This window comes from Myiozetetes cayanensis, unplaced genomic scaffold (genome assembly GCF_022539395.1).
Source record: "Myiozetetes cayanensis isolate MyiCay16 unplaced genomic scaffold, myiCay2020 scf5-8, whole genome shotgun sequence".
NCBI classification, from domain to species: domain Eukaryota; kingdom Metazoa; phylum Chordata; class Aves; order Passeriformes; family Tyrannidae; genus Myiozetetes; species Myiozetetes cayanensis.
Window position 1 is genome coordinate 106,456,363 of NW_026087742.1, and position 24,947 is coordinate 106,481,309.

At 36.7% G+C, this 24,947-nt stretch overlaps 1 protein-coding gene across 11 annotated transcripts in view; it reads right to left on the bottom strand.

The window, feature by feature from the left end:
• Positions 1-24,947, bottom strand: part of DMD (dystrophin) — a 1,047,400-nt gene that overhangs the window by 99,245 nt on the left and 923,208 nt on the right. For all 11 annotated transcript variants that reach the window (XM_050333288.1, XM_050333286.1, XM_050333290.1 and 8 more), the window contains one exon: positions 13,334-13,394. In XM_050333288.1, the coding sequence (XP_050189245.1) occupies positions 13,334-13,394 (61 nt within the window). The remainder of the gene's footprint in view (positions 1-13,333; positions 13,395-24,947) is intronic.

The window sequence follows — 24,947 nt, forward strand, 5'->3', positions numbered from 1 at the left end:
AGCACCACTTAGAGAATCTAATTTAGAGTTGAGATCCATTGTGTTGCCTGCTGCATTAACAGAAAGGAAACTTGCCTTCTCCTGTGAAGAGCTGAGCTGGTGTAAGAACTTGATTTATCTTTATGCTACGTCACTGGTTCAGTGTGAGATTGCTGGAAATGGGACTGGCGTGAGGATGAATAGCTGCTAAAACATTTTTCTAAATTCTCATTCACAGCAGACTATGGTTTAATGATTGGTCAAACTTTCTTCCAGCAGCACCAGCATGAACTCCACTCTCAGTCTATTGGTATGCTTTAGAGCTGTTTTAAAACAGCACGGCCAATTTTGCCCTTGAATTGTTAGCTGTTGTGCAAGCCTCTGTACTTGCATACAGCTCTGCACTCAGCATGGCTGGAATTTCATGGTATTGTACAAAATTGTGCAAAAAATACAGATTTGACTGAGAATGGTTGTGTTTACTGTCTGCTTTTAAGTGTAAGTTTTTCTGCAAGTGATTCCTTAACTCAGAACTCATTTTCCTCTTGCTGTTTATATGCAGAAGTGAAGAGATGACGACTGAACAGCACTCTTCTCAAAGTCCTTCTTCAGTGAGCATCCACTCTTCATATAGGGGTGTTCAGAGAAGGGCTTTATGCTGAAAATGCAAGTGACCATAATTTTTGCAGAGAACACTAATATGCTCATGTGCTATTGCTGAATGCAGCTGTACCTGGTGTGGTGGAGAGCCATGAGGTAGCTTATTGCTCTTGAGAGTCAGTGGGCTCAGGATTAATTCACATTTCTGCAGTACTTTGCCCTATGGTATATTATCTCCGAACAAAAAGGGACAATAGAGGCTCTCTTCCACTCAGCAGGAAAACCTTTAGCAGCTAGGTGGATTTTGGAGGGAACCAGAAGCAAATATGAAGCTGATGTGTGTTAACAAACTGACACTTGTAAACCGAGTTATATAGCTTCCCAATATACAAAGGTTTAGAATTTACAGAATTAATCTGAAATGGAGAAAATAATATGAGAGAGCTGTCTCACAGAAAATTGTTACTAAACATCATTACCAAGAGAATTAGCTTTTAATAGTTTTTTCCCCAAGCTCCCCAGATAAGAAAGTAATATTTCTGACAGTGTCAGACCCTGCAAACACTGATGGACGAAGAGTTCGAGGTGATATAAGTTAATGAAACCTGCTGGCATGGGAACTTCTGCTGGATCTAGATCACCTCAGTCTTCTTCAAAACAGGTGAGACACCTGGATAAGAAAGGACTATTTTTGCTGTTCCTTAAAACTCTGTTAATCCATGTGAATGGGTAGAATGTGAAAAGTATCTGCCTTTTGTGCAGAGGTGCAATAAGACTGACACCGTGGTAAGTAATCAAGCAATAATCATGCTGCAAACTGTAACCTGGAATTAGGTGATGGAGAGAGCAATAGTGCTACAAACAATTTCTAAGTTCTTCTCACATATGTCGTAATTCATGCAACAAAATGAGCTGTTACAATACATTTCATGGCTATTTTTAATACAGTGAACACAACATCTTTTAATGAGCCAATAATGGCTGAGGCTGAATGAGACTAGTGCTTATCAGTGACTGAGTACCAAGTAAAAATCTCTCAGAAGAAGATGACTATTTCAGGCAGGAATCAGAAAGTATTTGTTTGGTGTAGGAAAAGGAGATAAATTATCTTAAGGATAAGCAACACTAAATGTGTAAATAGGCATAAAGTGCTGTGTAGGATAACTAACAAAGGCAGCAAAACAAATAGAAATGTCAACAGAGAAACTGTCAACAGAAGAAAACATTTATTTTGGTCTTTTTGAGCTTGGGATTTAATAACCATCTAATGGGTAGTGCTACAAACAGCAGAGAAAACTGTAATTAACAAGTTTAGAAGTCATCAGCATACCTAAATTAAACAAAATTCTAAAAGGAGAGGTGCTGGGGTTTCTGCTAGGATACGCCCAAGGACTGAAGACTAAAAGCACTGCTAAGAGAAACTACAATAAAGAGGGTAGTGTGCTGGAGGAAAAGTGTTTCCAGGGAGAGGACCAGCTCTGCAAAGGGAGCATTAGAAAGCAAGAGGAAGATGCAGAATAAGCGAGCAGTAAATTATTACAAGGCGAAGCCTGACAACAAGCCAAGGGAAGACAAGAAAGGACAGCAAGCAAGATGGTTTGTTGAAAGTGGTGGAATGACCTAGAAGAATGTGAACACTGAAAAGATTCTTGGAACTGGACGGCAGGAAATTGTTAGTGACCTTATTAAGAGCTGTTTTAGTGAGAACATAGAACAGAAGCTAGAAATGAAACGACCGGGCAGGACAAAAAACATGGACTGGAAACAGAGACAAATTCCAAGAAAAAGAAGGGCAATATTCTGAATATTGAACAGTGTCGGAGGAGAAATTTGTTTTGTTTTAAAAAGGGCAGTCCTGAAGAAAGACTCCCATGTAAGGAAAGAAGTAGCAGATAAACCTAAAAGAAAATACATCACTAGAAATCTTAAGTCCTAAACAAATTTTGTTATGCTTCTAATGTCTAAGGGGCTGAAGAAGTTAAGCAAATAGACTTGTTCTCTAACATCCAGCTACTTCATGTCCAACTGTCATTCTTCCAATTACAGTTTCTGTAACTGGCCAAGAAACTTGCTATGACCTCAATGAAACTAGTTTCAAACAAAAATTTTCTCCTTCAAACAAATAATGCTTTTAAATACTATTTCTCTCACTGTGACAAGCCCTTTGCTTTGAGTTCCTACTGCTGCACAGTAGTACAGCAGCAGCTTGATGAACATGCTTTCCTTCGACGTAGACAGACCATATGGTCTGTCATTGGTGAAGTAGTCCTCCTCTTTTTTTTTTTTTTTTTTTTTTTTTTTGGCTAATTTCTAAATAGTGGTCACAAAAAACCCACCAATAACCCCAAACACGTTGAAATTGAAGATTATTCAGGTGGGTCTGTGGTATAAGTCTAGTTTAGGGATACTTCCAGAAAATTACACAATCTAAATCCAACAAAATACATAGCTGTTTAACGTTCTTTTCAGTCATCTTTGAAAGCACAGAATATGGTTGTCACTTGGAGCCAGCTTTTCTTTTGTGCTTCACAAAGGCAATATGAAACACGCAGTAATTTTTTATATACAAATGCATGCTTTTGACACCTATTGAAACTATAATTGTGAGGTTTATATTTAAAGAAAATCCAAAGCCCTATTGGTTTGGGTTGGTGAATAATTCTCAATGATAGTTCAGCTACAGAGTTTAGTTTTACATTTTAAACTGCGTAATTTCATAATGATTTTTAATGAACTTGAACTACCATTGTCTTACAAAAGGAAACATTGCATACCAACACTGTCGTGGAAGCAAACTTTTAATATTCAGTGACTACATTTTTAAAGTCAAGAATCTGCAAAACACAGCAGAAAAGTAATGGAACATCACTGCTGCAGGTAAAAGCTGATTAATATACACAAAAATATTTCACATTAGAACTCATTTACTAAGAAAATCAAAGTTTTAGTAAGTAAAACTGGCAACTGCAGTATGACTGGAGCTGGTGAAAAAATGGAAGTAGAGGATGCTTTTAAGCACAAAACTAAATGCAAATTAATGACACGCAACACTGTAATCAACATGTAAGAACTATCATAAATGCAGGATTGCTTACTTCAGAACTTCCCCAAGTTTAGGTGTTTAATCATATTTATCAAATTCAGTACATGATTTTTTTATCCCGTGGATTCTCAGCAAACATGGTTAAAAATGCCTCACTGATGGGAATTTTGTTTTAAATACTTTTCAAATTGTTCCTTAACTGTTTGGGCAAAGGTAATCCCAGGATTAACAAGAATACATATTTGTGCATATAACACATTTTTTAACCTTAAGATTCCAATCAAATTTATATTTTTAAACCTTCAAGTGAACTTTCAATTGAGGGAAGATTCACCTATGAGTTTACTTCATATTTTTATTCTCTCTATGTTTATATCTAAAACCAAATTATCCACCGGTTTATTTTGGGCCATCTACAGTCTCATCTATGCTGTATCCTCTTTACTGCAGCTGCTGTTGTTGCATCCAGTCGCATTTGCAAACCTTTAACTTTTTCCTATGTTTTCTAAAAGGTGTGTAGCTGGGGTCAGGTACTAGTGTTGCCATTGATGAAGTCCTAAAGCTGAATGCAATTAAGAAGAGTTAAACTGAAGATGAAAGATAAAAATCAGTGATTTGGGAGGACACGTGCAGCTCCTGATTTTCTAATGAAAATGCAGCTTTTCTTTGTTTCTGCACTCAGCAGACTCTGTTAGCTTTTTGTCATATTCTTTACAATGCTGTAATGTATAGCACTTTTCTTATAGACCCTCCAGAATGGCAAATGGTGGATTGGAAAATACTGCTTGGAAACTAAATTTATTTTATTATTTCAGTGGTTTTATTTGATTGAAATTTAATTACTTTTTATTTGCCTTTATAATATTTTTTTATTCCATATTTTCAGGTCATAACCACTAAAATACTGGAACAAACCCAATAAATTTGTACAACCATACACCCTTTAAGTCCCGTCTACTTGAGATGTTTATGGGATATTTCCTGCTGCAAAAGTGTCTCCTAATTATAATCAAAATATGACACTCATGTCCCATCTAGAAATGCTCTGGGCTATGATTAAAACCTTATCATGGTGTTTTATGTTGGTGAGATAATTGAAATGTTTGTATTAAGTCATCTATTCCATGTCAAGCAGAGTAATTTTCTAGCTAGCTCTTCACATTTTAATTCCATGCCTGTAACATTTCTCTCTAACAATTTTTCTTAGTGTGCTTCATGAAGGGTGCCATAACACTCAAATATTATGTTTTACAACATTTTCTCCAATAATACAGTTCTTAAGCAAAAAAATGGAGTTAAGTTTGTTAAAAATGAAGCACAGAAAAACGTATCTTTGTCCCTCTACTCCTCTATTAGTTCTGCAGTAGTGACAGAAAAAGCACCTTGTGAGCTCAACTGCCATGGAAAAAACCATGAATGCTTGTCTTATCAAAGCTACTTGTAAGAAAAGCAATTCATTCAGAGATGTGATGCATTTTTTATGGTTTGTTTTTCTGAAATGATCTAGCCAGGGATTTCCTAAAATAAAAGTTTATCTGATGAATACTTGAAATTCAAATCAAATAAGTAGCGTGCAAGAGGTTGCCAAACCTATAGATCATATTTGAAATTGTAATTTATCTTATAAAATTCAGCTTCTTAAACAGAAAATGAGAAGTAAGCAAAATGAATATAGATGATTTGATAATTCTTAACCTAGTCATTAGAATCTTCACTTAAATCTAAATGCAATATTACTGACATTTATACAGTTCTCAATTAATTCATTTTATGTGTCCCTTAGAATCTATAGCTCCCAAGCGTAATATATACCCAAACTAATTCTCAGGATTGAAGGTCTAAAGACCGATGTGCAACACAGAACTGGTTTCAGCTATTACTTGACACGAAAAAAAAAAATTGAAATAGATCCCATTAGGAGAAAAATGGGCCAAGTAATTCATAGCCATGATTCAACAAGTAAAGACTAAACAAATCTCTCATGACAAGAAGTGTGCCAAGACAGGTGGGGAATATTCTGAATAATAGGAACTTATTGCAGTCTGTAGAACTGGGATCTTAGAAGGTCAGAGAAAGGATGGATTCAAGAGCAATTCAGCAGCTTCCACGAGTTCATTTTGGGAAAAAAGTCAATCCAAGAAAACACCTGACCTTGCTCTGACAGACAGGCCACTTAGGGAAACAGGAATAGCCCAGCTGGTATGTCTAATTATTGAACTCTCAGTCTTCTCTCGATTGTTGCATTGCCTTAGATGCCAACACAGGGCATTTTAAGTCATCCAAAGCCTGTGCCTCCAGAGCAAATAGAACTGGAAATGTAAATCCTACATGTTCATACTTGCTTCTTTTCTCATTGGTATTGAAACATTTCTTAACACATAATTATTAATTATACTCCTGCCACATTTTAGACTGACAAGATCATAAAGAAGACAAAAAAAGGCACAGTAGGTGAAGAGGGATCAAATTAATGCTGATTCTCTTATTATACAGATGGAATTTTTCTTGTGTGAATGGGGAAATAGTTTGTCTACTTGTTTGTGGAACTGCATCAGAAGGGACACAGAACCAAGGGCAATGCAAACAATGGATGTGGCAAGTGCTGCTCTGGAGAAGCTGTCAGTCTTTGAAAGAAACAAAGAAAGTATGAAACTTCTTGGTATAACAAGAATATGTAAAAAAAAAATCTAAGCTATTGTTCCCCATTTCCTTAAAGATTACATTGGACAGTTGTCAGAAGCTCTCTCCTCTTTGTCTGTCATCTAAATTAAGTATGTAATTGATCTTTAAAAAAAGAAAAGTCTGACAGGGAAATCTTTCTATATTTTTCCTTAATGTGTCTAATCTTTTCAAGTTCAAAGCATTCCAGTGGAAATCAAACATAATTCCTATTTTTGAATCCTGCTCATTAAGCACACAGTGTTTAAAACATGGGCTTTGTGTAGAGGCCAATAAATTTTAGCTATCAGGAGCAGCTGTAAAATCTACTTTTTAATGGAAGATTTGGCATACACTCCATAAAATGAGACCATATTGTATAGATGTCACTCAATTTTGTAAAAATTATATTGCCTATGTTAATTTTTTATTCATTAACTTCAGTTGTTAAATTTAGTTGGGCTACATTTAACAACTAGAGTAAAATGAAGCTGACAGAAATTAAGTAAAAAGTCAAATTCAAGCAAAAATCACATTCAGCTTACAATAAATACAACATCTACAATAAAAGTAAATTACTTAAGGTTATGTAATTATGTTCTATTACACTATAAATACATGAACTCCTTGTACAGTATCAAAAGTTTACTTTTTCACACTATTGCCTAGAAAAATAGTTCATTTATTACTCTCCTACTCCCAAAGCTGGATAACAATGAGCAGCTGGATTTAATAGATTCAAAATGTTGATATGTCCCCTTTAATTTGGAAAGCAGGCAAGTCAGATTCCATCTAAAATTCTCTTCCCCAGCTCATTATCTGCATAACACAAATTTTAAGATTTAACCTGCACAAAAATTACCCTCGCACTGTGTAACCCCTCTGTAATGCTTAGCACTGTATATTCTTCGTGAACATTTGCAATGAATGAATTTGACAACAAAGCTTAAGAGATTTACTCTCCACTTAACTGTGAGCAGTGTCACATCAAGAGGACCAAGTGCTGTGTAAGCACCTGAGGAAGCTGCTCTCTGCCCTCCAGAACGGGTGCTATGTTACACCTGCTATGGTGGGAAAGCACATGGTTTCCCTCTGTTACTGCCCATAACAAGAGGCTACAGCCCCGTCCCCAGTCCCCACACCAGCTAGGATATGCCAAAACTGCTGCTGAGTACTTATAATTCATTTAAAAACAAATTAAATCCCCTTTGGTTACTTCTCATGTGAGGGCAGTAACTCCCTGCTGGCAGATGGTAAGGAAGAGCAGACCTATGGCATCTTCCTTGAGTGCTCTTGCTCAGTCAGCAGGAACACATCTGTTTATAACCTCTGCTTTCATTTCAAAGGTAGTTAAAGGCTCAAGATTTCTCATTTATTTACACTGCAAGTTTAAATTTTTGTGACAAGTTTTGGAACTGAGGCTTCACAACCCTACAAATCATAAAGAAAAACTCTGCACTTGGACAAACCTCCAAGAAATATCATTTAGGTTTTGATGCTAGACAGCATGAGAATTTACATCACATAAAGGCAGGCTGAAAAGTATTATACTTTTTCTTTCCTTCACAATAGTTTCAATTTTCCTATGAAGAGTTCAGAACTGAAAGGCAGGAAAAAATCATAATAGCTATGCTTTCAAGAAGCCAAAATAATACGTTTTTGGTACTTGGTAGATAGGTTAACTGTAAGCCATACACATGGTTGTTCACAGCTTCACTCACTACATATACATAATCATACATTATTTATTTATGGCTCTCCACATCTCTCTCTGCTCTGTCTGACAGATATTTCCTACTTTCTTTTGTGTCTTGTACTTATCTACATTCTGCAGAAGAAACAATTAACCCAAGTGATTTTCCCAGAACAGCATCTCTTAGCTTTATTTTATCTTGGCAGAATTTAATTCAGATACATCCATTTATCCTGTCTCATAGTTGAACAAAAGTAAAAGAATCATGGCTTTGATCTGTTTGCTTTTACAATGAAAACTCAGGGCTCTTAGCTTTCTTTTTTTTGTGTGTGTGTTGAAATTCTGCATGGTTAAACAACAATTAAAAGAGAGATTAAAAATTAAGACAACAAAGAGGAATGTTTATAGAAACTGGCCTGCTAGATCTCCAGTGTGAAGCAGGGAAAGACTGCAGGATCTTAAACTAGCAAAAATGTATGTCACAAGCTGATACATTAAATGCAAGTCAAATATTCTCATAGGAAACCACAATGTGGAAGAGAGCAAGCAAGTGGAGATACACTGTCCTTGGAGTTAGCTCACTGCATAGTTAATTTATATAGATAGGCTCACATGGATCTTCTCAAGGAGTCAAAGCTCTGCTCCTGAGAATCCAGCTTTGTCCCCAGCAGGACAAAGTTCAGTGAACTGCTATAATCTGTATAAGAAAATAAGCTTGGCTGGGAAATAACTTGGAACGTTCCCTTTGTGGGAAGCACTGAGATGAAAGACTACTGTATTTTTGCAGAAGCATTTTAAATCCTTCAAAAGAATGGGCACAGCAAGAGGGTAAGAAGACAGACACTATTAACTGGCAAGTCAGATACACGGAGAGAGAATAATGTCAAAGATTAGTACAAATATAGAAGTCACACCTACTAATTGAGGTGGCAGGACTGCTGACTATTTTTTAGAGAGTATGTTGCAGACTTCCATCCAACTCCTCCTCCTTAATCCAAGGAAACAGAGACCTCCTAGCACGGGGTATTGGACAAGTTTGAGGAGCACAGGATTAGCCACACGCAAAAGAGATGCAAACATGGCTCAGACGACAGATGCTTAAACGTCCCCTCGTGCCATAGGAGCACAGACACTGCAGAGGGATGGGTTGTACAGCAGGACCAAATGCTTCTGCTGGTATTGCAAAATGGAAAGCAGAAATTTCATTTGGTTATCTGTCACTGCTTTGAAGCAGCTTCTCTATCTGTTTGATTGGAAGATAAGAATATGCGTGTGCATGCATGCACACGTGAGATCCCTTTCATCACAGGGGGGAGTTCTGCTGAAATGTGATCTAACTTGAATTACAATGCTAAAATCTGCACCCTCCCTACCTTTATTATCTGTCTTTTTTATAATTTGAGACTTTTTAAAAAATCTTTTGATGTATATTCAGTAATCTTTGAGGTGTGCATTTGTTCAATTTGTTTTTCAGATTTCTAAGGTAGAGTAATTAGCTGTTTTTTCTTCCAAAACCTTAAATTTAGAAATTTTAATGAATACCTAAAACATTATTAGAGAGTACAGACATGTCTGTGCCTGCTTCTGCATTCCCATTTTCTGGGTTGCACTGCAGTAAGAGTAGGATACAGGTCTTCAAAGAATAGGACTGATTAAACTGAGAACTATTTTCTTTTATAGTCTTCTCCTTTTGTAATCTAATAAAACCTATAAATTCTGTACTAGACACCGGGAATATATCAAGGAAGAAAAGATCAAAAAGAAAATGGTTGGATGAAACTCTTTTTTTGAGCAATTTTCCATGTTTTAACTCAGAGGCAAAACAGAGGGTTTTTTAACTCAGCAACACCTTGTGGTCTGGGCAAGTGCTCAGTGCCCAGGTAGCAATGTCCACTTGCTGCTTGGCAAGCCAAGATACTTCTGCTGTCCTGGAACACAAAAATTAGATTTCCTCAGTTTGCTGGGGAAGAGAGAGGTGGGGCTGAAATTCTAGCCTAGCTTGTTACCACCATAAGAAGGGAAGCACATGAAAGGGTGGAAGGAAATCCATCAGAATGCTGCAAAGGCCATTAAAAGGCAGTTTTCATGAGGCTGGCACTAGGCCAAGAAACTACCAAATGGCAGGGACTGGGAACAACTGAAACAGGCTGTACACTGTCGATAATTATATTTTCCATGGCAATGATGCCTACACCAATCCAATTTGAAAAAAAACCCACAACCAACTAGTGTGAATAAGCTCAAGAGGGAATTATTGAAGTGATAGCTTTAGAGGCAACTAGTGGCCACAGATTAATCAACCGTGTACAAATGAAATTTTAACCAGAAAAATCACAAGTCTTGAAGGTACCTAGCCATAAATAAACATAGCTGCTGAAGATTTAGCACTAAGCACTGCCTGATTTATGGATTATTGGATGCAATGTCATTGCAAATGTGAAAGTGATGAGAGAAAACAGTTAAGCATCAAGGGAAAAGTAGATAAAATGAAAACCAGTAAAATGTGTAGCAAATCTGGTTAATGAAGGGGGCTAAGACCAATATTCTACATTGATGACAAAAAGAAAATTATGTAAACATGAAGAGAATGCTAGCTGCAGCTTCTTAGTCTTCATGAAGTTCTTTTAGAGAATTAACAGCTGGTAGAAAAGTAATAGGTCAAAGATTAGAAAAAGAATATGCTGCTTTTAAAAGCCAAAATGGTACAGAAATCAATTTAGTTGTTTGTAAATATGAAATATGAGTGATGAGAATGAATGTAAAGCAAAATGACTGAGGACAGCTGGAGAAGGCAATTGGTGTAACAGCTCACTAAGACTCATTAAAGCTTGACTGCTTTGTTAAGCATCTCAAGAACAGCAAGTTTTTCTATAAAAAATGTGGTTAAATTTAAACATACATTAAACCAGTAACATATGACAGATGCACCTGACCCCTTAACCAAACTAGCAATAGTTTGGTACAGGCTCCAAAGGAAATAAGGGCCTGAGCTGCAGCCAGGCCAAGAACTCCTCTAGGAAACCAACAAAAGGGCAGAGTGACCCAGTGAACATCGATGCACATGAGCTTGAAACATGGATTGTGTGATTAAAGCGTGAATAGCAGGTGGCTTTTCCAAGACTCATTTATCAAAGAACAAAGAAAGTTATGGGTACAAGGAGCCTCATGTATACCCTCCCCACTGTATTAAATTTGACTATGAGTCAACCACTTTATCCCATAACTTTGAAAACCTAAGGAAGCCGCCTCTGAGCTCTCCCTGTGAGGCAGTGTGGCTGTATGGTGGTGATCTCCCCTTGCCCTGGGACAACTCTCAAGGTTGTTCCTTGAGGCAGATACCTTTCTACAAACAACCGATCTTTGGATGAGTCCAGCTCAAATTCCGTCTAAATTACAACTGGACTGAACACCAGTGACTCTCCCCTTGAGCAGGGACCCCTCTCAAGCATTGAAATTCCTTACCTAAGACCAAGAAATCCTTCCTTACCAAGATGAAGAGACCCCTTATTTACAACAGATCCTCAATAAGTGGCTGATAGCATGCTAAAGCAATGTTAACGAAATCCATCTAGTTAGTTTCTTTAAACATATGTCATTGTCCAAGTCTGAGACTAAGACTGGACCGAGTCACAGTTAAGCTCCATCGGAAGTTTAGGAAACAAGAAGGCCTTTTCCCAAATTCATGACCCAACAGGAGGGTCTACCTCACCCTTTGGCATCTTCGGTCTATATGTAAATCATTTGAAATAGATTCAAACTCGATATTACTTTGTATGTTTCATCCCTGTAGTAACAGACTTAACTTTGCCATTGAACTTTATTAAGCTACACTTTTATAAACCCACTTTTCTTAGTACCTCTGGCAGTGATTCTTTAAACGATCTAAATCACCCACTCGCGACAAACCAGCGTAGTCAGCAGGATCCTAAATCAGGATGCATGACTTCATGCTACAACTGTTATGGCTATTAAAATATTTTCTAAAGTGAACAAAATAAAATAAGTATATTCTTTGGAATTTGTAAATGGCCTAGTACAGAAGACTAAAAAGTATTAAAGAGTAAGCAAGACTAGCACTGATCATTTTTGCACAGAGTCAACAGTTACCCTTGGCTGCTGGATGTAACACCCAGAGAGGTGGGAAGCAAGGCATGAAATGCATCTTGTGCCAACATTAAGAATTGCCAAGGCACTTCCCCCCATAATGGCAAGTCATGACACATGAAAGAGAAAAGGAGGATCTTTTCTTTCATATTAGTACCATAAACTGACTCTTACATCCCAGACCACCAACTTGCGTTCTAGTATGTCTCTGGTAGATTGCCTCTCCTTCTTGATTGAGCTTTCCAGCTTCCTTGTGACTGTTTCATTATTCACAGCCAAATGCAAACATCAGAAAAATCACAAATTTAATGCAAGGGTAAACCAGGCAGGTATAACTGTACCTCTGAACTACACTACAGACTTAGTTTCCTTCATGCATAACTAAAATGCTTGTTCTAAAGCTGCTGCAGAAGTTCACCCTGTTGTAAAAGTTGCAACTGAAGTACCACTGCGACAAAGCAGATGGCTTCAGTGACAGTAGCTGAGTTTGAAAAATGTCTAGAGAATATAAGGAAGAGTCAGGTAAAAGTGTGTATTAAACAATACCCATGTTTCTCTTACTTGCACTACCATCTTTATAACAGGTATTGCATTACCTGTTTCCTTCAGAAAATAAGTAGTTCAAAGCATATTACAGGTGAAGAAATCAAAAGAAAAGAAAAAAAATGTATTAAAACACCTTTGTTGTTGGTTTTACATGGTGAAGCAGGTGTTTCCATGTTGTTGATTTTTAAAAAATTTTCTATTCATTTGTTGTGCAGGCACATATCTTAGAGCAGACTTATTTTATTTGGGAACTAAACCCTAAAAGATTAGTCTGTAGGGACTAATTCTGCATGTCATTCCCCAGCTATGGACTTTACCAAGTACTGTCCTTAAAGCAATTTTTTTTTGTATTGAGTATGGGCAGTGCTAGGTTAAAAAAACTCCTAGTGTATTACATTTTGCAAAACCTGCCATACATACTGTTCAGTGGGTAATGGCACAAATTAAACTATAATCCAGGTACCCCAAAGTTTTACTTCATTTGCAGGTGATTTACAGTAGCATAAAACCAAACAACTTACAAATCAATGCATCCTACAGTGTTTTTAAATAACTAGGACACTTCTGTGAAATGTATAGCATGCTTTGCTCCTTTTTGTCCTTCCCATTTAGGCACTATAGGAGCAGTTCACAATAATCTAAGAAAATTACTAAATGTCCTCTTAAATAAGAAACGTAAATAGCTGGAATGAATTACTATTTATACTCACTTGATATAATACGGCACTTTGTTTGGTGAGATTGCCCTCTCCCAGGGGCCTTGGACAGAAGCTGTTAACAACAAACAAACAAACAAATAAATAAATAACTGCACACATACAGTCATACATACAAACATACCTAGGAGAGAAACATGGAGGTCAAACAGGAAAGACAACGTTAATCTCTAGAATTACAATTTTGCACTCGGCCACGTTGATACAGGTCTGTTTGCTCAGTTGCCCGTGAAGGCAGGAAGGATTAACCTACTGTTCAGAAATTTCTGTCCTAATCTGAGAGAAATGGAACTCATTCAGCTGCAAAGATAAATATAAACCCCCCTCCTCGACAGTTAAGCTTTCAGGACAGATATGAAGCAGAGGAAGCAACCTCTCTTTCTAGCATGTTCTTTTATAGTGTTCCTCCTGCTAATGGGTTTGACTGGATTACTTCTATTTCTTTCCTTGTGTGGTCAGCACTTCCCATCTTTCTAAGAACAGAATTATGCATTTATTTACATTTTACGTTGAACAAAGTTACACTGAGAGACCATCTAAGTATTTTGTTTATTCTCTTGTTCTAAATGGTAAATAGTTTTATTTCTCCACATTACTAATTGGGCTTATTGCCTTCCAATAACAGCAAATAATGGAAAAAAATGGCAGTGTGATCACAACAGAGAGGAAATTACATTACTCACTCTTGTCTATCACAGTGTTAAATGTCAACATCAACTTACATCATAATGAAAATATTTTGTAACAAAGGTTTTTATAAAACTCCTTGTGGCAAAACAATTGTAAAGTATTTTTTATTAGAGGCAGAGATAATTTATAGGTTAGGCCATAATCAAGAGATGGTTTTTTATTAGGAGTTTGTTGTCTGTCAAAAGCAGTAGAAACAAGAATTTTTTCTAATTTATGATTAAAACAGAAAACATATGAAAAGTAATGTAGCAGAGGGAAAAAAAAAGCCTGTTTGTTTCACCCAGTGTAACCCTTCTTTTTAGTGACCTCTGCTGTTCACAAAGGAAAGTAATTGCTACCAAGACAACCAGTAATCAGCTGCTTGACCATTTGGGTCTATTTTCTTTCCCTCTCTCATTCAAAATAGATGCTTTAAAAACGCCACTCCCAAACTGCAGGTATTTTAACAGTCAGCAAATCACAATCCATACAAATAAGAATTCCCAATAGACACATTTCATATATTTTGTACCAGATTCACAGAAGTCAGTCTGAAGAATGAACTACAGTGCCCCTCCCTTGCCCACATACTCGAGTGTGGGCAACAAGGGTTGGAGGAAAGAGATGAAACATGGTTAGAAAAATGGCTGCATAGGGAAATCTCGCTATGTTTTTTAGAGCTGCATGCACATGATTTGTGAAGAAGGGCTGGAGGGAGGCTGAGGATTCTACAGAGGGGAGACAAATCAGAAAGCAGCAGGGTTGAAAGTAGTGCCATTCTAGATGGTCAGAAGAGGAGAAGGGAGAGCTGCTGGGAACAGGGTACAGGCTGGGAAGTGGGTGAATGGGTTTCACATACATTTTGGACAGTGCTAAGAAGCTAGGGAAAGCAAGGAATATGTTTGGAAGAAATAGAATCATAGAATGGTTTGGGCTGGAAGGGACCTTAAAGATCATCTAGTTCTGACTTCTCCACCATGGGCAGGGAACCTTTCACTAGACCAGGTTACTTACAGCCCCATCCAGCCTGATCTTGAGCACCTCCAGGGATGGGGAGTCCACAACCTCTCTGAACAACACTGCAGCACCTTGCCATTCTTACAGTAAAGAATTTCTCCCTAATACCTACCCTCCTTCAGCCTAAGGCCATTCTCCTTTGTGCTATCACTACACACCCTCATGAAAACTCTCCTTCCATAAATGCAATAATACTGTTTCAGATTATTTGTTGCTAAGGAGTTCTGAAAATTCTACCTCAGCATCTCTGCAGGTCCTGCTGTCTTCAGCCTTCTAACCAGCCACCTGTAGCTAAGCTATTATTTACATCATTTACACTACTTACATCATTTAAAAGATTTGCATGATTTGCATACTTAAAAAAAGAAAAGTAACATTAAATTTCAAAGGTATGAACCATGAGAACCAGTAACTCTCAAAGTGTGCAAGAGGCAGAATTTTAATTATGGTGTTAGATCTCCTGTAAAACTAGCACACTGCCCTGCCACTGAAGTCTGTAGCATGGCCCACAAATGCAAGAGCATAGATGTACGCATTTAAAATACAAATACCCAAATATACACCTAATTTATACATGATCAAACAGTCCTTCTTGGACCAGGCACTGCCATTTTGTTCAGTGTTCACAGACTGCACACTGAGGAGCTGTGAAGGCCAAGGCTGCTGTCCACTGAGCTGCAGCTGCTCAGTTTATGGGAACTGCTATAGCCTCAAATGATGTAAAGGTACAATCTGTTATGTCATTTATAGGAATGCAAAAAGTATAAAAAATAGAATATTATGTAATGTCTTGATGTTAAATACCTTAAAGTAAGGGAACATGTCCTACATTTAACCCTATTTCCAGGTTCATACAAAATTCATAAACATGATGCTTAATTATTCTTTCTACTTGTGAAATCATAAACTGCTGTAAATGCAATTTTGGTGACTGATCTAATATTCTCCATCATCTAGATAGCACTAGGAAACAAAAACCAAGGAATTAGAGACAGATTACAATTTCATTTTATGTCATCAATTACTAGGTGATTTCTTTGCCTGTTTTTATTTAGTAATGCTAACCTGTTTGCTAATATGTGGTTCATCGAATAGTTTTCAAATGCTTACTCAGTGACAATTGTAAGGTTTCTTACTCATGAGGATTGGTATTGTCTGAGGAATAATTTGAATGAGATTACAGTCAGTTATCACACTTGAAAATAAAATACTCTTTAGTATTAACTAAGAATTGACCTTCTTACATATTTCTCTCCCAATGTTTAATATTCCCAATGGGAATACTACCAAGCAACAGTTTCCCCCATTTAAGATTTGTTTTGAGTTCAATACCTGAAGGACAGAATAGATTGCTGTGTATTTTTCAGAAGATATATTTCTTCTGTTGCTTCTGAATTAATCTAGGTAAGAGCTCTCCAGTCATAACTTATTATCACAGAATCTCACATATGATAGTGTTCTTGATCCACTAGAAGGGGAACAAATACTTCTGCTTTCATGAAAGCTAAGTGCTATAGGAATAACAAACAATTCTGTGATGTTCTGCATAATTGGATTTAGTGTTCCTTCAAGAGATTGCTGTGAAGCTGTCTGTAATACACTTTTGGTCTCCTGGATGATTCTAACCTTGCATAAATTTGAGTTGACAAAATATGCAGTACTTTTTACAGCCATACATAGAGAATAATAATTTCATTTCTGGCAGAAGGCCAGAAGCTGAGAACAGCTGTTTCTTATCTTTGGTTATCAATACAGGTTTACTATCCATTACAAAGTTAGTACAGGAAAATGGTTAAGACCATTTTAGTAGTCCATCTAAAATGTCTTGCTATGTGATGCTCTAGTAATGCTGTGTGCCACAGCACTCAAGAAGCAGACATTTCCTGTTTGCTAAGAGTAATTCAAGTGTTTTACTGTTTGAGCTTGCACAGTGTAAAAACCCATTACCATACACTCAGCTACTTTCAATGCTGTTGACTCAAATTAAATACTACAACAAAATATGGGGCATTTTAGGAGGGAATTTAAATTTCCCTATTTTTTTTTATTTTTAATTTGCATTTATATATATTTAAATGGTTATTTATTTAATTTTGGAGTTTTTTCATTCTGTGCATGTGCTAATAGCTGAGACTTGTTTTGCCCATGAATACGGTTCCTGACGGTAAGCCTACATTCTTACTTGTTTGCAGAATGTATAATGAAACAGTGGCATGCTGGCTCTCTGAACTTCAGTAGTATTTTAATCTATGCAGGAATCTGAATGAAATATTAAATAGGATGATAGTATAATTTTTTCCTGTGTTGATACTACAAAAAAATAATCTTATAAATATTTCACTTTAGCACAACAAACATAATGAAAAATACATGTATGTTTACCAATAGCAAACTATTTCTCCTTCAGTTATTCAAAGAGTAAATTTAGTATGTCCACATTTAACTGTTACTCTCAGTGGTCCTTATTTACATAGGCAGCACACAATTCTGGTCACGCATGAGTGTACATTTTCAGTTCTAAATACAAAGAAAAATCTTTTGACTCTTATTTGTCACTATGGGGTTTAGGACAGAAACCACAAAGAAGCAGTTCATAGTGCCCAGACATGGTTACACACAACCTCTCAATTATTTTTTGCTTTGGCACAAATTTATTATATTTATTATGTATGCCTTTCAGCATCATAGTAGTTAAAGCTAAGCTCATTTTTACATTCACATTACCCTGTTTGGTGGCTACAGTATCTGTAACTCAGCAAGGTCCTTAATTATGTTCACATTTCACATTTTAGTGATAATAATTCTCTAGAATTATTCATCCTAGAAACTCTACCTGCATGACTTACATTGTTCCACCTAGCATTATCATCATTAATATCTTATCACAAACATAGAGATAGGAAATTATTCACATAAAGTTTGTTTTGATATGAATATATTTCACTGCAGCAAGGTAAGGAGTTGGTGACTTCAGATAAAGGCAGGCAGGGAGAAAGAATGATAGGATTATCTTTGCATCTGGAGAGACTCTGATTCCACAAGAATCAAAAGTTCCCATTTGTGTAAGCAACCTTAACTTTTCAAAGAAGATGCATTGAGTACTAGATTTCAATTATTTTCAAATTACACCATTATAAATTAAAACTACTGCTCTCCACAGACTATAAGGCGCTCATGCTTCTCCTCCTCAGAGAACATGCTAAAGCAATGTTTCCCCAACATAATCAGGTCATGATACATGCTGGCAGGATGCCATCTCCAAAACATAAGCCTGTGTGACAGTGGCACAATAGTAGTGTTTGCATAATCTACAGTTCTCCAAGATTCTTTGCAACAAATGTCAGTATACACCTCTAAAAGATATTTTTTTTTTACCCCAGATTTATACAGGCTTGATTTCTAAATTATGTGCATCTATTATTGTACTAGGTGAGACTGCTGAACAATCAGATTGTGTTATAAGATTGCACCACAGGGCTGAGAAACTGATATCAGAGGCAGAAACATCAATCAAAACCTGCCTTTCATAAGGACTACACAGCATGGGGTCTATTCTGCTCCTTGCTGCACATGGGGATGGATTCATGGGCATTTTGGAGATGGAGGGCACCTTCTCAGCTTGGATTCTGCTGTTCTTAAGCCCAAGTAAACACTCACTACTTCCCTGGAATGCCAGCAGCATCATCTGTTGCTGTAGCACACATGCAGACATTTACTGAGCACATCATTTTTAGAGCACTTCCAACCAATTTGAAGAAAGAATTATTAGCATTAAAAAGCTCAGCACATGATCAGGGCCAATTACAACAATCATTTTACAAGAGTTATAAAAGAGGCCCTTCCATCCTGCATTTCCTGCTGGAATCTTTATGGCCAACATCAGATTTATCACCTGCAGCTTAGGGTTAACATTATACGATAAAATCTAAATAATGAACACCCTTAATCATGAATAGTGTTTCCAGAAGTTTCCAAATGTCACTTGTACGGGAAATATACGATCCATCTAATGCTCATTTTCTTAAATGTCACATTACTGTAAAATGGCAAAAATACAAGCATCTACTTGTTTAGTAATAGAATACTACGTGAAATATAGTAAAATGATAGAGTCTACAATGATCCACATACCTCAAGTTACAGGTACTTCACATTGCTAGCTTCTGTTGCACTCTTATAAAATTCTGTTCATTCTTTCAAAAATGAAATCTCTAAAACTGATTGATCAAATGAGGTCATCAAATGGCCTAATAAAATTGGTGGTGATTTTTGGTAAATTGAATTAGACAAATATAAAAATAAATCCTTGGTAAATATTCCATGTCTTACATAGCAAGATATAACAGAATTTTTTTAGTATGCATATATTGAATAAGCCTATTTTATTCCAGTCCTTGAGCCTGAGGAAAAGGGAATGTCCTAAACTGAATACAACTCATGACAACATGGGCACATAGTTAAATTCAACAGAATTAAACCTGGCAGTGTGAAGAAATGAAGCAGTTTTCATTTGGGTTCACAGACCCAATATTACTCCAAAAAGAGTATAAAATATTTTGGGGAAAATTCTGTCTTAGTAACATAGCAATTCAGAGAGTGGACAAAACTGTAATAGGCAATAAACAATCTTTTGAGTCTTACACTCATTAAGAGTAAAAAATAATATTTGATTACTTGCAAATTATTTAGCATTGCAGAATATAGGATATCCTGCCAACCAAGGATAAAATAAAGAAATTAATTAGGCTGCTATAAAAAAAAGATAACGTTTTTCCTAATCACTCCCTCCCAAAAAAACCTCTCTGCTTTAAAATAAATAGTACACAGCATATTTAAATCAATGACAAATGAAAACCACAAGCACAAGAAAAAGATTTAGAATTGATTATTTTTAACTACCATTCTAAGATATTTTTATTGAAAGTCTTTTTTCCCCAAACACTAGATATTAGTTACAAGGAAAAATTGCTTGCTTCTGGGTGAAGAAAGGGGGAGAACACCACAGTTTGGAAAGTGACTTTACAATTTTGTTCAGAAGTTTGTATCCAATGTATTATATTAGAAAGGGTCACTTAGCACAATCGTGAAGGAAAGAGAAAAATATAAATATAAAGGTAGAATTCCGTAGATCTTATTTCGTTGTGAATTAAAAAATTATTAAAATTTGTGAAGAGATTCTCTGTGGTTTTCCTGAGAAAAATACGTAATGAAAAATTAAGGTTCATAAGAAAAAGACTGGTGATCATATGACTTAATGACGTACTTTCACTGTGATGTTAATTCTACTAATTTTATTCCAAAAGTAAGCGTAAAGATATACTTTCAAAATATACCAATGCATAACTACTCTGAAAACCTTTAGCAGTCAGGCCAAGGCTAGCACTACTGAAAATTGTAGCTATGGTCATGATATTGTAAGTAAGGAAGAAATGGATTGAAGACATTTTTTCCTAACTTTAAATCTGATTTACCCATCACAAGAGTCTTAAGGTTGAATTGGTGACCAGTTGTGGTAGAAATTCGCCGTGATAATAACAGTGGCAAGACCTGTGAAGTGCATTTGGTTTTGCTGGTACTTTAATAATTTTTTCTTTTTCAGAAGCACATGTAGTCATTTTGCATTTATACAAAAGTTTTCTAGCAACCAGGCTCCTCTAGCTAATATGACCGTATTTAAATGCAATAATAAAATCCTTTTGCTTTCAGAGAGTTCTCAGAGTTAGGCAGATTCTTTAGTGACCACTTATCCTCTATCTTTATTCTACTATCTGGTAGCATTTTCTATTCAAAACATTTGATGTGATATCTAAAATTATTAGATAATGTATCCAAAGACGTGGATGAATGGACATAATCTTCAATGTTTGCTGGTCAAAAGTGATATCCGAAAGACAATATGACATAATGTATGCAGTAAGAAATAAGAAAGAAAGCTTCAGTAGCTAGCACTGAAAAATAATCTATCAGATGAATGGGTGAAGTGTCTTAAGTCATAGAGCCCTGTCATTTTCAGAGTCAGATGTCTTAATTAGCAGGACTTGCCCTTTCAAAGACATCTGCCTGTGCAAGAAAGAGCTTCCCTAATCTTTGCTTTGCATAATAATCTAATCACTCACACAGGAGGTGGGAGATGTAAGTACTTGTCTTCTCTTCCAGCTTGAAGGAATTCAGACCCACATCTCCAATTTCTCAGGAGAGTGGCCTAAATAACTGAAGGAAAACACAAAGGAACAGAAAGAAGGGAAAAAAAAAAAGCCAGATCTGAACTTCTAACAGCTCTGAGCTTATCCCAAGAAAAAGAGACCTAGGTTACAGAGGCCACTCCCATGACCATATATTTTATTTTTAAGAAAAATTGTCTGATATAAAATGCAGTAGATGCACTCTGATCATGATCTTGCAATACAAATTGTTTGCCCCAGCATAAGTCACCTTTCTGTTTCTGAATGAAGGCTGCTATGGGTGCCTTGTTTTGTGTTGAAGTCAGTGCTGTTCTTGCTTACAAGTCCAAAATTAAAAGGCATAGTTAGGTATCTACAGTTAAAATACAAGTCCTAGCACATATTTAGGTGTGAGGATTGAACAGTTTGGTGCTGGTGAATGCAGGTAGCAAAAGCTTGTAGCCTGGGAAATGCAAATCCCAAAATGTTCGCTAGATGCATATCTGCCTTTTAGCCTTGCTAACCTAAATGCTCTTTCTGTTCCTTGTATTTTCAGGTTATTCCACGTTAAAGAAGGTCCATGTTCTCTGAGCTTGGAAATCACAAGTAATGCCTGGAATTTTCCAGTCACACTCTTAAGTAATTGCTGGTTATATCTTGAGCACTATTTCACGCAGTCACTTCATTGACATGTTATACTTACTAACAGATGCCTCATACTGGGGCTGGACAGTAAATTACAAGGTTTGCTCATGTTTTAAAAAGATGTAATACCTTCTATTTTTCAGCAGTCGTAAGCAATGCACATGAATGAACGATGCCATTAAAACCAGGATTGATAGGAGGCTGGAGAGCACAGCAAATGATATTAAAACCAATCTGACATCAATCCTTCCTCTCATTTATTGCATCTCAAAAAAAAAGTAATAACCACTGTGACGAATATAGGTGGGTCCTCCAACAAGAAACAATGAATGCCAGTCTTTGTAAGAGGCAGAATCACAGAGAAAAATAAAGATGAAGTCAAAATAGTAAGATTATTCCAGAGGAGTCACTGAAAACTCCAGAGCTGGCATTATGTTCGAAATTTGCAGATACTCGTTTTCACACCTCAATTACTGTATGTAATTCCTAAATTAAGCACCGTCATCCATGAAAGGATCACAGATTTTTCTAATTACTTTTATAAATATTTACAAGTTTCTCTTTAATAGAAAGATCTTATTTTTGCTATTTTTTTTACACCCTGATTTGGAGAATTCTAATTAAAAAAACAAGTCCTTCAAAACAAACTCACTCCATGAATTCATGATATAATGTCTTGCACATGTAATACATTTATCAGATACATCTTAACAACTATTGTTGTGAATGCTGGGAGCCTCTCTTCTTGGTAACAAATGAACCGAGGAGGAGCTGGGACTGGAGACAGGCAGAGTGAAATGAGTTTGGGGAATCATGAAGGACAGATCAGAAGATTAAGGACTGAGGTGAGAGAGCCCAGTAAAAAATGTAGAAGGCGTGGAGAGAGGCAAGTTCATGCACTAGCAGAAAAGTAAGGGTCAATTTTTAAAAGTAAGGGCCACTTTTGCCTCAGATACTTGAGGGCAAAGCCTTGGTGGACAGAGACACTAGTGCATAACTTTCCCTTTTCACTGTCTTTTTAACTCACAACCAGGAGACATCTGAATTACCCTGTGCAACAGCACAGATAAACACTGTCACCTGGTCATCTGGAAGATGAAAGAGTGGAAAAAGAACATCAAACTGTATGAAAAGACAATGGAGAAAAATTGTCCCTAAATTACAAATGTTACAAAGGAGGAAACTTCCCCCTGCCCCTGTCCCTGCCACTTTTTGACTCCCTATCTCTCCAGCTCACACCTTCTTTCCAATCTCTCTCAGAAACAGCTCTAAGAATAGCCCTTAGAACAGCCTACAAGTGCTTAGAATAAGGGACTACCACTTGATTCCTTGCCTGCACAGGGCATGACAAATATGAGATTCCTGCATCACTCCATCATTACTTTTGTGCTTGGTTTTCAACTGCCCTATGCAGCTTCTGCTTCAGCCAAGCAGAAACAGACAGACGATGCTAAAATTTCTAGGTATAAAATAATAACAAACACATGAAAAAATACCACAGATTAGCAGCTCATATTTATTTCTTTCAGACAGGAGAAAAATGTAATACAGTCACTGATTTTATGTGAGCTTGACTGCAGTACCACCCTTTTTGCAGAACTACTTAATGGTATATCAACTCTAAAAGGACCATTTTTAATATAAGAATATAAACACAGTTGGGAGCTGAAGATTATCACTTGCACCTTAAAGTGAGTAAGCATGTATGGTAGAGGGAAAGTTGATGCTGAGTTAGAGGATGAACTGATTATTACTTGCATATAAACTAGGTATGCATCAACCAATAGATTGCTTATTTACCGTACTGATTATAGTTTGCATTAATCTTATGTGTATCTGAGGTCCTTAGATAAAAATGCTCTGAGTTGAGCTTATAAAATAAAACCAGAAAAATTCCTATGATTCATCTCTTCACTGCTTTTGCCACAGCTAGACTGATCAACTTGGACTCTGTTTGCCATGTACTGAAAGCTCCTTTAAAAGCCATTAAATTCACCCTCATTTGACCTGCTCAGTTCTGTTTGGTAGCCCTTAGGTTTGCCTTGTTCAACCCCAAAAGTGCAAGTACAGGAAAAAGACTAGTGCTAGAGGGCAAGGACTGTGGTTCTCCCTCTCCTGCAGTGCCATCTCTCCAAGAGATGTGCTTCCATCCGTGTAGGGATGCAGCAGAGGTAGTACATAAAAAGCACGTCAAAGCATGATATTTTCCTAGGGCAAAGTAATAGTACATGATACTGAGGAACCGGATGCTTTTGGAATTTGGTGCTCATGAAAGATGGGACTGATATAGATGCTGGCAGTTTCAGTGACTGAACACTTATACTTGTGAGAGATTCTGTAGATATTTTCAGAGCTTCAAATACCTAACTTTTGCAAGCATGGGTAAGAATATGTATTTGCACACACAACTAAGAGAGAGAGAACAAGCAAACAAACAATCACACATGTCCATTTTCCTCAGTGATTTGACTGTTTCCAAATTCAACATATTTTCACATGCTTCCTTTTCCCAAAGTGATTCTCAAATGGTGAGAAGTGTCCAGAATGATTTCCACCCTTTGCTGGCTCTAGTTAGTGGGTTGAAAAAGGTGACTAATGGTAACACTGAGAAACTTTTAGATTGATCTAATTTATCAGTAATAAGGCAGAATGGCTCTAGGACATAACCATCACTCAAATTGCCTGCACTCAACACCAGCACAGAGAACAAGGACATGTTGTTTGGTGTTTGGTGTGATAATGTAGTGCAGATCACTCTAATCTTTTTCAGGCTTGTATAATTTACCCTACAAATTTATTCTTTCACCAGGAATACACTGTGGGTTATAAGAACAACAGGCATCTGTTTACACATTGCACTCATGTCGCATACCCGTAACAACTTTCACACATTCAGTTCAGTCTCAACAGGTCTGATTTGCAGTTATATATACTGAGCTGACAAATTACTCCCAGTGGTTAAGAGTTAAATAAAAGAGATTTTGAAAAAAGTACAAAAATAGGGCTAATTTCTTCATAGGATCATAATTTGATAAAACGAGGTGCAGGGTTGAATCAGCCAGCATTATTCTTATACGGCAAAATATTTACTCTGGTTTGGAATTTGCAGTTCATCC